Here is a 13,797-nt window from a genome sequence, read left to right on the forward strand (position 1 = left end):
AGCATGTGCTCTTACTGAGCCTTCTATTTCAATGGCACACTGAGTGCTGTATTCCTCCTTTTAAAGCAATTTATGCATTATACTGTCAGCAGCCCATCTTCTTGTAAAGTTGCAATTCATTATAAGGCTTGTTAATTTTCACTTCTCCTGCTTGCCATTCTTTTTCTGGACGTAATAACTTTACTAAACCCATGACCCCCTTTTATTTCCTTCAGTCAGAATACAGACAATATAGAAGCAATGTTTTCAGTCAATGTCTCCTATGTGCCAGTCCATAAGCAGTGGCTTCTGCAAGTCATTCCTTACACATTGCTGCATGTTTTCCTTATGAGAGAAAGGATCAGCTATATTCTGCTTCAAATATTCATAATTCCACCTGTGTAAGACACTGACCTACGACAACTGGAGCATCTTAAATCACTTCCAGCATTCTACTATTTTTTCTTTTGTTTAAAACCATATAAACGCTCACAGAAATACGCAATATGGATTTTTTTTTTCTTAAGTTACAGTTGTTGGGAAGATAGTTTCCCAAAATAGGAACATTTCTGAAAACTTTGAGGTAGATTTTTTAGATCATTGCCAAAACTAGATATTTATAGGTAGATCTTCTTTCTACCACATAAACTTGGTCATCTTTTGTTCTTGCGCCATTGCATCCTTAGATTCACAGTGCGTATCAAATGAACCACTACCTCGGATCATTCCTGGGCTTTGCAATGTGGACATCTAGCAGAGTAAAGAATGAGAAAATGCTCCAACCATGTTTGGGCATGTGCCAGCTAGCACTCTCCCAGACAACTCTTGGACATAGTTTGGGAGTCAAACCATTCCAGAAACTGTTTCCAACCAGTCACTGAGATTACAGCTTCAACCTAGGTCAGACCAAATCATGCTATTTGGCCTCAGTAACCAAGAAAGTTCCTGAACGTGTTTAATTTACCAATGTAGACAACGCCATTGAGCGTTTGCAGATTTTAATTTAAAGAAGGAAGATCTGTGTTCTCTCTTGCCTTTTGTACTGTGGCATAGCCAACTTACCTTACAAAACTCAGGTTGAAGTTACAGTATATTAGCTAGCAAAGAAAATGTCTGCCATGTAGGACCAAACTGGGGCTTACTGGAGTCCACTACCTAGAGAATGGGCTGGCACTTGGGACAAGCGATGGCGAGCCTTGCTGGTATCCAGCTATAATCAGAACTGTAGCAAGGAGGATGCAAGCCATGACCGGTGGCTGCAAATTAGCCAAAGAGCCTATGGCTGCTGTTGCCATTGAAAAGATGTATGCAGCTTCACAATATGGCCAGGCAGAGTTGGTGAGTGGGAAGATACTTCAAGTGGAGTTACAAATATTCCAGTTATTGCAGGCTGCAACATCAAATGACCAGCAGCAAATGCTGGTCTTGCACCAAAGGGAGAAGGCAAAGAGTATGAAATGCAAAGTGGTTTTCTGTAATCCCAAAGAAACTAAATGTAGGGCTGTTTGTGCATGCTCTCTACAACTGGAATCTGCAACGTGAAGACAGACTGAGGAAAGCATTTAGCAGGACAGACACAACAAATTGCTCTCCCATTTCTGTTCTGTGCACAGAAAAACTTAGATGTACTTATACACATTCCTTCCAGCCCTCAGCCTTCTGAATCCTGCAATATTTATGATGCAAACTCTAGAGTGTAGAGGAGCTTTTGTGGACTTACTACAGATCAAAGGTATGTCATCTGTACCACGTCCACATTTCTTTTTCCAGATTCGGGTGCAAGTAGAAATGCTACAGACTCAGTCATTGCAGTCATGTGAAGGATGCTACTGCCTTTGCATATATTCTTTTGTTTCTCCCGGTAAAGAACGGTCTAACAGCATGCAATAAATTCCCTTGTTTAAAGATTAAGGTGTCCAAGTCAATGCCCAAGTTCCCAGATTGTAACTTCCTCCCAAGAATTGACTCTGATTAGGGAGATCAATGCAGAGAGAGATCTGTCTCCCTCTGACACCGCTACATGCTTCCTTCTGCCTAGCAAAAATGAATATATAGCCCTATCAGTATTCCTCCCAAGACCCCAAAACTTCGCCTATAGTAACGTATAGGAGTTGCAAGACTGTGTAACACTGCCACCTGGTGATAAGCATTATAGCAGTATTTTCTTCCTCCTACCATCACGCAAAAGCCTTTTGCTTCCTTTCAGGTGATCTTAACCGGCAAGTCCCCATCAAATATAACTTATCCCACCAGCAGTTTATCTTGAGCACCTCTGCTTGTGTCTAGAAGGCAAATTACTAAGGTTTCAAATTTGTTTAGGCCATATCTTGTCTTTTCCTTCAGGATTGACTTTTAGATGTTCTATGGATAGACATGGTCTAACTTGATCCAAATGCCCATCACAACTTTCTGTGAAGTCTAGAAACTTTAGTGTCTTCTGAGCAACGCATCTGAAGTAATATTAGAAGTGATCCGCTGGGCTTCCCCTCTCTCCTTTTTGTGTTCATCTTTTCAGCCTTTGGGATGTGATGTATTTAAAAAAAAAAAAAAAGGCAAAGCAAAACAAAACCAAAAAGCCTCAACAGCAACAACAAAAAATCTTCCAAGAAGTTTTCCTCTCCAAGATGGAAAAAATTGTTTCTGTAGTATTTGATCTCAGACTCTTTCATCCCTTTCATCTGATCTCTGTGGGATACAGATGGAAAATGGAGAAAGGCATTGCAAATGGTAGGTCGGGCTCAACTTCCAGCACCCCTATCTGGCTTTCACAGCTGTCCGCAAATCTGAACCTTTCTTTTATAACTGACCTCCAACTCCTTACCGAAAAATCACAGCAAGTCCAGAACTGTTATCGCTTTCTGGGTTGCCACTATTTCTTACTAAACCTTTCTTGGATTCATTTCAGCAAGCTGTCCTGGATACTTTGAAGTTTGAATTCAAGAACCACACTTTTTTATGTGCCGCTACAGGAGTTTTTGGAACAATTCAGCCCCTTCTGAGGAGAACTCCAACTCTTGTTTGGGGATTTTTCTTAACTCTTTCTTATTCACCTGTCGTTCTATAAGCACCTCAAGGCATGTAATCAGTGATTCTTCCCTAACATATAGCCGTACAAAGATTTAATGATGTCTTTTCGTGTATTCGTAAAATGTATGAATGGTAACATTTATTCTCTAAATGATCCTACCAAGACCAGTGAAGTACTGGTCCTGTCATCAGTTAAAAGTTCAGCTGGACTTCTGGAAAATGCTGAGAGGAATTCAGGTATAATTATGAAGGGATGTAAGTTATTTCACAGCTGGGGCTGCAGTGAAATTACCATTATTACCCCAGATCTGGCTGACCTACAAAAGTTACAGTGCAGAAAAGTTACTAATATTGTAGGTGACGGGTTAGATACTCATACTAAGCTTGAAGTCCTGTTTTGAGACACCTGCCTCCAGCACCAAATTCCTTTATGATCTTGGATTAGAGTATGCTAGGAACTGTAATTACCATAAGAACTGGGAATTTTAACCTATAATGGCAGATTGTGACAGCAAATGTCAAAGATATGAATAGTTCCCCTAACCCTCAGCAGATGGAAGGATCTGTTGGCCTTGCAGTCTGTGACAGACCAATGACTAGGTAAGAAATACAAGAGGGAAGAAGAATCGTTTGACACTGTGACAAGTTTGAGATGAATAAACTGTAAATTCAGAGGGAGAATTGAGATGAAGATTGCTTGAGTGTTTGTTCGGATTAAGAATCAGCAAAAAATGAGGGAATAATTCTCCAGCTGGCAGAAAAGGAGATCGAAATACAGGTTGGTCAAAGCAGCTTGTTTGGACAAGGGATCTAAGGGCACCTCAAGTTGAAGTGGTTTAGTGAGGAAAAGCACGTACCTACAAACTCCCAACATGGTATGTAATTTTGTGGCAAAAGGAAAGCTGAAATAGAGTAAGAACTGCACTGGTAAGAGAAGACAGAAGTGGCCCACAGCAGTGTAGTCACATTGTGGCTTGCAGACCATTGATGGTGAGTGAAATATCAGAACTTGATCTGTAAAATAATTACAGCCCTGCACACTCACCCATGGCTATGGGCAAGCGTAACTGGGAATTAACAGCCGCTAAAATATTTTAAATTGAGGTTTATGATTATAACATAAACATTCATATGCTGTAAAGCCTTTTTATTTAAATACAGATGTTTTTAACATAATTATCATCCCCTCTCCCAACTGCTAAGAAATAGTAGGATAAGAGCTGTCCAGAGATTTTATAATTGCATTCCTTTAATAAAGTGTTTGAGAACCCCAAGTTTATAGCAAAAATGTGGAGAAAATGGGAGCTTATGCTTTCTTTTGGAAGGACTTTTAGAAAGACTCTTCTGGAAAAATTTGCTGGGGCCTCTAGCAGGCAGGATTTCATTTTTCATTCTTTAGTATCATAGACCTATCATTTAATCTTAATAATTTCAGAAGGCCTAAGTGTATCAGCCTAAGATAGTAAATTGTTTATGATAATGGTCAGTTATCAAAATTAGAGCATGAACAGCAGTTTAACAAATGTGACTAACCAGTACAAGCAGCGTATTTCTGATTTAACTTCACTTAATCTAGGAAGTCATGATCAAAGAATAATGGAAAACCAAAATAAGGCCGATGTTTGCAGTCAGAAACCTAGCTTTATTACAAACTAATAGATAAACATAATTTTCTCTTAGTTTAAGATGAGATGTTAGTTACAGGTGATTACTATGTTTACCTGTGTATAATCTTAGAAGTTAGCCAAATATCTGTCTAGATGCATGACCGTTTTATTTTAGCGACAAAGATATTCAAAAGAGTATGCATCAAGATAGCATGCGTCTAGCATTAATCCTGTTGCCTTCTTTTTCTTCCTGTGTCTTCAGTGTCCCGTAGCCTGGAACTGCACATCACTGCTCCAGCAGCACTAGGGAGGGGTGAAAAAGCCTGCACAGCACATCCCACCGGCTCTTACCTCACCACTGCGGTAAGCTTGCACGGCTGGGAATCCCTCTACCAACGGAAGGATACCGGAGATACCATTAGCAGAAGCTAGCACATGAGGGGTTAAACAATTTGCATTTCGTTAATAACACTTCATTTTTGCCCTCAAAGTTTATCTACATTAAAATATTCTAACTGTAGTGTGTTTCTGTAAGTCTAATTATATGCGGTATGTGAAAACATATTTGATAATCACATTTCTAATTATGTGCAATCACTTCAATACACAGGTGCAAAGCTCCAGAAATATGCATATTTGAATCTCTTCATATACAGCTATAAATCACAACTTTGCAGTTACTGCAGTGTTCAGTGCCCCATTATTTCTCTGGGACTGTACTTCCTTGGATTTTTGAGTAGCTAGTGCTATTGGAACCAAAGGAATGTGCTAGGCTACTACAGACCTAGGATTGAATTTATGAATTTATGTGTATGTTCCAGTGCTAAAAAACTGTAATTCCTGACTTTTCCACCATTTATGAACACTTTAAAGTACATATTTTATAATTTATTGACAGGTACATCATGCTGACTTCAGAGATGTGGGAATCAAAATTTTTAATTTTCTTCTAGGAGCTTTAATTCTCACAATGTTCCTTTAGTATACATTTGCCTGGAATATCATATATATGTGCAAGTGAATGTGTCTTCTCCAGTTTGGATTAAACTTAAGGACCTTCTTAATGGTTTAATAATAGAAGATAATAAAAGACTTGAGCAATAAATCCATTTTCATTATACGTGTAATAGCTTGTGGCTGCACTTTTTGCTTCTTTTTCATTTATGTGTAACTGTTATTTTTTACATTGATTTTTAAAGCTGTCTTCACAATGGATTGTAATTAGCTTTGTGTATAAATCATAAAAATTGAAAATTTTATATACTCAGATTAACTGAAAAGGACATAAAATATTAATTCGCATCATCCAAAAGTAATACTTCTATGTTCCCTCTAAAGATACTCAGCATAAATTATTGGAAGGAATAGCTTTAGATGACTCGTCCGTAAGTATTCTTTTTCACATTTGGGAAGTGAGCTGAAATGAGCCCTGACAGGCGAGAAACCTAGCTACTAGTTTGCTACTAACATTACCAAAATGATAGACTGATGAGAAGGGACACAGCAAAATCTGAAAAGCAGGATTGGAATTTGTTCCACTGGAACCCAAATCCATTGTATTTCACACAATAAAGCAGCATGGCTCGTTCTGTTTTGCTTTAGCTACACAAAGCTTTAATTAAAATAAATTACACTTAAGAGTCACAGAATAGTTTAGGTTGGAAGGGCACGCTGGAGGTCATCTTGTTCTACTTGTGCATAAAGCAGGAGCAGCTTCAAAGTTGCCTCAGGTTGCTCAGCGCCTTCCAGTCAAGAGTCACAGCCGCATGAAAGACAGGGTGTCATCCTAAGCGTCGAAATTAGAGTCTGGAAATTAGAACAACGTAGTGCAGAGGTGAACATCCTTTTTAAGAAGTGCGTTACATTTTTCTTTCCTGCACTAGAGGTGCGCTAGCAAGACGGTCAGTAGGAAAGCGAGGGATAGCTTTCCCAAAGACACAAGATTTCTCCTGCGGGCTGCTCAGCCTGCGAGCTAGCTGGTCCCGGCACTTGGCTTCTGCGGTGGCACTGCTCCACGCACAGCCGGGAACAGGGAAGTTCCTACTGCGGACAAAGTTACCTCTCTAGGAGCACGTGCCTCCTCGCATGGCAGTGGTTCCTCGCTCCTGCCGGGTCTGTAATTCAGCCTGAGCCAGGAGCTGCTGCGTCGAGCAGCCCTACCTTACCGCTATGCCTTCACTGGAGGATGCTGGACGGTGCGGTCTATACCATAAAGCTGCACAGGTGAAAACACAGTTGTGATTCCGAACCAGTTTAAAAAGGATAGAAGAGTTTCCACAAAGAGAAACTGCACTTGGCTTTAAGTAGACACTATGTCGTGATTCTGCTGTCCTCCCTTCAGTCAAAGGTGACTTGGCTGAGTGCACATTCAGGACTCACTGGCTAATTTTCCAACTTATCTTATGTTTTCTAAGGTATCCTGGAAAGGATTCATAACTCGGCTCACTGATCTGACTAAAGAGGAAAAATCATTGATATACTTTGTTGTACAGTTATTTTATCTTTATATTTTCCATCTTGCATGTAGCAACAGCGCCTTTTGATTTGCAGATGATAGGCCTACGTGTCAAATCCTACTCCTCTGTTCTGGGAAATACTGTATTTTCTCAGTGAATGCACCTGTACCTTCACACTAGAGTCTTTTTTGATGCTGTTGTCACACTACGTGGCCAGAATTGTCCTGAGGCACTTCGTTGCACATATCAGCTTATGAATTAATTTAAAAATACTCAACTTAGTACTTTTTATGTATAAATATTCCATCTACTCAAGTTATACTCTCCCAAGCATTTGCATGTGACAAACCATGTCTAAAATACAAGTATGTGGCTATTATTTTAATCATTAAAAATGGTGATTTAATAGCCTTATTGTACATTTTAGGCTAATTTTTGTGTCACCTGTGTATCACCTGTGTTCCTTTCACCAAGTATGCAGACAGACTCAAAAGTTACAGTTAGGGAAAGAAGGAAAAACGTTCTTTTTTTCAACACCTGAGAACCTCACAGGGTTCTGTAAATGACAGAATAAGAGGATGCCAGTTAAGAACCGGGGTTGTTAGCTGGCATCAGAAGTGCCAACTCATGTTACATGATGAGCTTGATCCAGTAAGCTAGGCTTTAGCATAGTCAGACTCAGAAAAAACCTGCTATGTTAAGGATCAAGCCCTATTTTTATCTGTTGGTACAGTCAGTTGCTCAGATTTGGCATGGTAGGAGCCAGCACCTACCATGAGAAATCCGTAAAACCACACTGTCCTGTTGGCACAGCAGAGCAGTGGCATTGCTTATGAACTTGAGCCGGTGTATCCAAATGGAGCTGCAGTCCCCATTACGGCCACATTTTACTGCCCTCCACTCTGCAGTACAGACATGCTCAGAGATTCATAGGAAAGTTGTTGATCTGGCCTGGGAAGTATAGTCTTTACATTTCTGAGGTGGGTCATTTTAAATAACAAGCTGTAACGTCTGTGTTTATTTTACAAAGCAAAATGTTGCTTCAGCTTCTTTTCTTTTTTAACAAAAGTTGGAAAGAGAAGCATGCTGGAAGCAAGCCATTTACTGTCACTGCAGCTGCATGTGTAGGCATACCAAGCAGCACAAATTCTGAGTGCTAGAAAGTTGCCACTGAGCAGCTTCTGTGAGCTGTTGAAACCAGGCTTATGTTGCTTCTGCACCATTTTTTCTTTCACTTGCTTGTCTCTGTAAATCAAAATGAAGAGCTACCAGACTATAAAACATGTTTTGCATTGTTTATTACATAATACCACTATATTGAGATATGCTAATCAAATAACCCAGGTTGGTCTTTATTTTCAATGGAACGGACGAAGAGCATCCTTAATCTCTTCAGGGAAACACCTCAAATGCCTGACATAAGAGTGACATTGACAGGTTCTGAAGAGATCGGCCTGCAATGTCGCAGCAAGATAAAAGGATGCCAGCAGTTACTGCTCAGGAGGCTGTCAATTAATAACCAGATAACAGGTATATCTTTTGACGAGTGTTTGACATTTACATTACCTCCGAGTTATGAAGAAAGGGAGCCTTTCAGCTCAACAATTGTTTTCAGTCTGTTAAAAAATAAAGTTTTATTTTCAGCTAACTGAATACGCTGATGAAGTTCAACTTATTTGCACTTATTGCTACTGTTTCTATTAAATAGACATAGCTCACTGTGACTTATACTATAAAACATTTGCATCTTACTGAGAAGTCTCCATTAATCACTTCCTCTATTCACACTGAAACAGCTATGATAATCAATTCTTATTTGCACAGCTGTGATATGAATAATTTTAAAATTTTGCTGTAATTGTTTTTCTGTTCTGCTGAAAAACAGTTTCAGAGAATTAAGGATGTTTCTCACATATATATGGAATGTACGTACAAGAATGGCCGAGTGTTATTTGGAATACTTAATTACATAAAATTCTGCTGTAGAAATGGAGATTAAGTCAGCTCACCATCTTCTAGGTTTGCACACTGCTTAAAGATTTAAATCTGCCTTTGTCCAAATATAAAGAAAGAGATTTTTGAGAAGCGTGTATTGGCTCTTTGTGGCTAGAATGTAGCTAAGGTACCAAAGCAAAGGGAAGATGGATAAATATGCAAAAGCTTTTCTAAGGAAGGTAATGTATTTCTTTCTAAGGAGCAACCAGAACTGCATCTTAAGCAATGGATCAGGTTGCCCTGCGAGGTTGTGCAGCTGCAGCTTTGGATTTTTTTCAAGACTTGACTGGACCTCAGAACTGACTCTGCTCTGAGCAGGAGGTTGGACTACAGACCTCCTGAGGTCCCCTCCAACTTCATTTAGCCTATACATGGTCCTAAATTTTAAGCACCTAATAAAACAGTAATCCTAAATGTGAGAGAGAGAGACGTCTTGGCAGGGAGATTGTGTCTCATGGAGACCTCTGAATTTAAGCAGAAAGGATAAAAACTGGAAAAGCTATTTTCTGTAGTTCACCAGATGAGTTATCTGACCTTTGATTCAGAGCTACTACTTTATCTTGCCACTGAATTTGAAGCTAGTAGTATTTCCACAACCAGTGGCAACAAACTTTTATTTATCTTTTTGTATGGCAAATCATAAATTGTCACAGCTCAAGATGAAACAAGTACAAGCTATTAAGAATTCACATTTAAGCAACAATAGCAGCCTCTTCAATATCAATATCAACCAAAATGTAATACAGCAACTTTATACAGAAAAGCAATTGATAGATAAGGGTAAGGTAGATGCATCCATCATCCCAAATACACGGTATTGCATGGAGTTATGAAAAATGTGTGGTAAATGTATATACATGGGGAACGTGCTTAGTAAATTTCAGTTTTGGCTGAAGAAACAGCAAAAACCAACTCACTAGTAACTGCTTTAACCATAAAAGTGTTGTTGGGTTGGTTTGGGGACTTTTTGGTAGATGATCAATATAAAATAGCTATAGCCTATTCCGTGCAGAACAAGCGTAGTGTGAGTTCTACTAAGTCCATCACATGCATTTTGAACTTTGCTAGGGAGTGGTGGAAGTGTCTTTTATCAGTTCATCGTATGTGTTTTTACTTTCTATGGATGTGAGAGTCTGGCCACGTATATAAGTTATTAGCACAGAAAAACAAGGGGCCCAAACTCACTTATCCACACACTACTCTGACCGTGTCATCCCTGTTAGCAGCAGCAACTGCTTTGGAACTATCAATGTAAAAGAAAAAAGCTGCTCAGACAGTATATCACAGTCTTTCTCCATATAATCAGACGCTGAATTTTGTTATTTCTAATGGCCTTACAAATGAACCAATAAAAATACTCCTGTGCTTTTAATTATTTCTGTGGAGCTATATGAAGATTTTACTACCAGTCTTATGTAAGGTTACTTAAATCAACTGATTTACATTAAAGTTGGCATGACTGATGTGTCACAATGGTACCTGAAAATTATCTGAGATCTTGTAACAGCACAAATTTGTGGCAGGAAGTCCAAAAGAGATCAAACACAAGGGCCCCAGACTGAATTTACATACAGCCAACCATCAGGGATATCTTTATCGTACTTTTGGATTATAAAGACACAGCAGCCTGTAAGTACAGTCATTTTGTTTGGGCAGAGTTTCTGCACCACAGTTTGAGAACACCTGGCATACAGATTCCTTTTGTTTGTACACGATTTTATACTGACCAGTCCTGAGTGCTAACAAACCAAACTATACAATCCATAGCCTGCACCCTAGACTAAGGCCTTAACCGGCTCCTGCCATCCACACAGCAGCTTTAAAGAGTCAGGAGGTGACTGTCAGCAAAATAAATTAAGGTGCAATCAGCAGTGAGACATTCCAGGTTTCAACTTCACGTTCCACGTTTCATGGGTCACGTTTTCCTTGGAAAAGGCGATACCCTCTGTTTTTAATACAGCTGGAGGATTCTTTCTCCAATAAACAACTACTTGGAGCTGCTCCGTATTCACATCCCACAATATTGCTTCAGAAGCACCTGCATCAGCTCTTCTAGCTTCGCTATACAGCTGGGGGAAGAACTAAGGGAGAGAGCAGAGTTTTGTTGAGGAAATGCAATTAAGTAGTGAGATTTCAGTAACAGGTGAAAAAGAAATTGGAGACCATAAGCCTGAAAATTTTAAGTTTGAAAATAAAGGTAGGGTTCAAACAAGCATATCTTAAGTTTTTCCAGCAAAGCTCATTATCGATTGAAGAAAAAGTTACGGTGGTAGGGGACAGAACACATCTCAAAATAGAAATTTGTTTGGAAAACTTTCACTTTGAGGGAGGGGGAAAAAAAAAAAAAAATTACATAATTCCCTCTTCCTGTACCAAGTATATATGAATATGCATATATATCCTGTATGAAGCTACTCACACTTACTAAATCCCTAGCTACTACTTTTAGCCGAACAACCATTTAGGACGAAGCAGCAGCAGAGGCACTGGGAGGTCTGGGGAGCTCAGGGAAGGCAGCTGCTGTCCTGGCTGCGGGATGACACGGCCCTGTCCCTCCTCAGGTGCCAGCGGCCGCCAGCAGCGCCCGCCTACGGGAGCGCCCCGCTCCGCAGTAACGGCACAGCCCCACAGGGGAAACCTGAGGGCACCCCACGCAGCACCCACACTTATAAAACAACCCGGAAATTAGAAAGGCAACGGAGATGCCCCAACCTCGGCAGAGCGACGCCTCGGCCCCTCGCAAGGCGGGTACAGGACCCCGCCGCAGGGCGGCGGCCTTAACGCCGCTGCTGCTGCGCTTGCGCGGGAGAGCGAGCCGGGCGGCGCGGCGCGGCGCCCCGCCCCCGCAGGTGACAGACAGGCGCCCGCGCCCCGCCCCCAGCGCCGCGTGTCAGCCGGCCTAGCCCCGCTATTTCTGTGGCGTCAGCCCCTGATTGGTCTCTGGGCTGGCCAATAGCCTGCTAGCAAGGGCTGAGCGCAGCCAATGGGAGCAAGGTAGAGGCCGAGTGGGCGGGGCGGGGGTGTCACGCCGAGGCGGAGGCTGAGGGGGCCGCGGCTGCACTGGGCACCCCTGGCCGCCCCTTCCTCCCCATGGCGGGCCAGGCCCTGCTGCTGCTGCCGGCGGCGGTCGGCCTCCTCCTCGCCCTCCTGTGTGCCCCGCCGTGCCTCGGCGGCCCGGCTCCAGCCTCCTCCCAGGCCGTGACGGCCCGGCTGGCGGCGAAGTGGCCGGCGACCCCGCTGCTGCTGGAGGCGAGGTGCGTGCAGCCTCCTTCTCCTCCTCCCCCTGCTGCTTTCCTCAGCTGCCGCGCGGGGAGGCGGCCCCGGCCGTCTCCTTGGGGGGCGGGAGGAGGGGGGGACCCCTGCTTCTCTCCGCTGGGCGGGCTGAGGGGGAAGGTGGGCTGCCGGAGAGGGGCGGCTGCGTGTCCCTCCTCGCTTCCCCTGGCAGAGGGGGTGTTAAAGTGCTCCTGTGGCGTAAGGCTTAGCTGTCTTCTCCCCTTGTAAAACGCTGCGGGTCCTGCTGACAGGCTTTCCCGCCTTTGCAGTGTGCTGTTCAGATTGCTGTGTGCGTAACCTCCTCAGGTGTTTTGCAGGTTAGGTTGAGGAGGTGCAGTGGGCCAATCCACACAACCCCTGCTTTCCACTGACTAACAGTATCTCTTCCTCTCACCCCAGTTAGCTTACTTTCACTCATGAATGAAGTAATTATGCATAAAGGTATTAGCGAAGATGTGAAGCTGTAGTAGTAAACCATGTCTTTTTTAAAAAAAGGTATTGTTAACTTGTAATCATAATTTCAAAATAAGAAGTGAAAATGTGTTCCAGTATTACATCTTTGTAGCCCCCCTGCCAGTTTAGTTTAAAATCAGGGTTTTTTTAATTTTGTTTTTAAACTTGCTTGCTGCTATTTGCAGAACACCCGTGAAAGGGAGAATTGCAAGCTTCTGTAATCAAAGGATTGGCAAACTTGCAAAGTAAAGATTAGAAAACAATACACTCATGCTAGCAAGTAGATCTTTTCAGCAGACGTAAGGGGGCGGGGGGAAGTAACTGATGTTCCCTTAAGAAAAAACCACAAAACTAAAAAGTGTTACCAGTAAATGGAAGAATGGTATTTGGAATAAAGCAAACCTTACCTTTTATGCTTTGTAAGGATTAACTCATCTTTGAAAGTGTTCCAGAGATTGGGGACCTCCCCTACATAGCAAAGTAGACATTGTCATCGATAAAAGCCTGTAATTTAATTAAAAACTATAAGCTGACACAGTGTGTGTTCTTATTTGTATATTTAGCCACTATTAAGTAAAGTTTCTGTGCTGGATTGATTTTATTTGTAACTGTATATTGGAATACCATTGGAAAAATAAAGTAAAAAATTGTGTTTATTGCTGTATCACAGAATAGTCTGCTTGCTTTACAACTCTGAGTTCAGATTCATGGTATTTTGTTCAAAATTTCTTTTGACTAAAATATACCACTGTTCAGTGTTTTATGCTACAGAGATGTTAGATGGTCATTGAATACTTGACACTTGCTTGTTGCTGGGTGTTTGTTACTTTAAACAATGGAAGATTTTTACTGTGGTACATCTTTGGACAAAGTCAACCTATGGCCAATTCATTTTTATTTTTAAACAGTGAATTTATTGCAGAAGATGGTAATGAGAAGTTTTGGCAGTTCTTGGAAACTGTACGAGAGTTAACAGTTTATAAGCAAGGAGGTAAGTTAAACAGCAT

General features: G+C 41.5%; 1 protein-coding gene across 1 annotated transcript in view; it reads left to right on the plus strand.

The window, feature by feature from the left end:
* The first annotated feature begins 12,154 nt into the window (after positions 1 to 12,154).
* UGGT2 (UDP-glucose glycoprotein glucosyltransferase 2) overlaps positions 12,155 to 13,797 on the plus strand; it is a 95,637-nt gene continuing 93,994 nt past the window's right edge. Inside the window, exons 1-2 of the mRNA XM_075727799.1 lie at positions 12,155 to 12,318; positions 13,699 to 13,781. Coding sequence (XP_075583914.1) covers positions 12,155 to 12,318; positions 13,699 to 13,781 — 247 coding nt within the window. The remainder of the gene's footprint in view (positions 12,319 to 13,698; positions 13,782 to 13,797) is intronic.

This window comes from Pelecanus crispus, chromosome 1 (assembly GCF_030463565.1).
Source record: "Pelecanus crispus isolate bPelCri1 chromosome 1, bPelCri1.pri, whole genome shotgun sequence".
NCBI classification, from domain to species: Eukaryota; Metazoa; Chordata; class Aves; order Pelecaniformes; family Pelecanidae; genus Pelecanus; species Pelecanus crispus.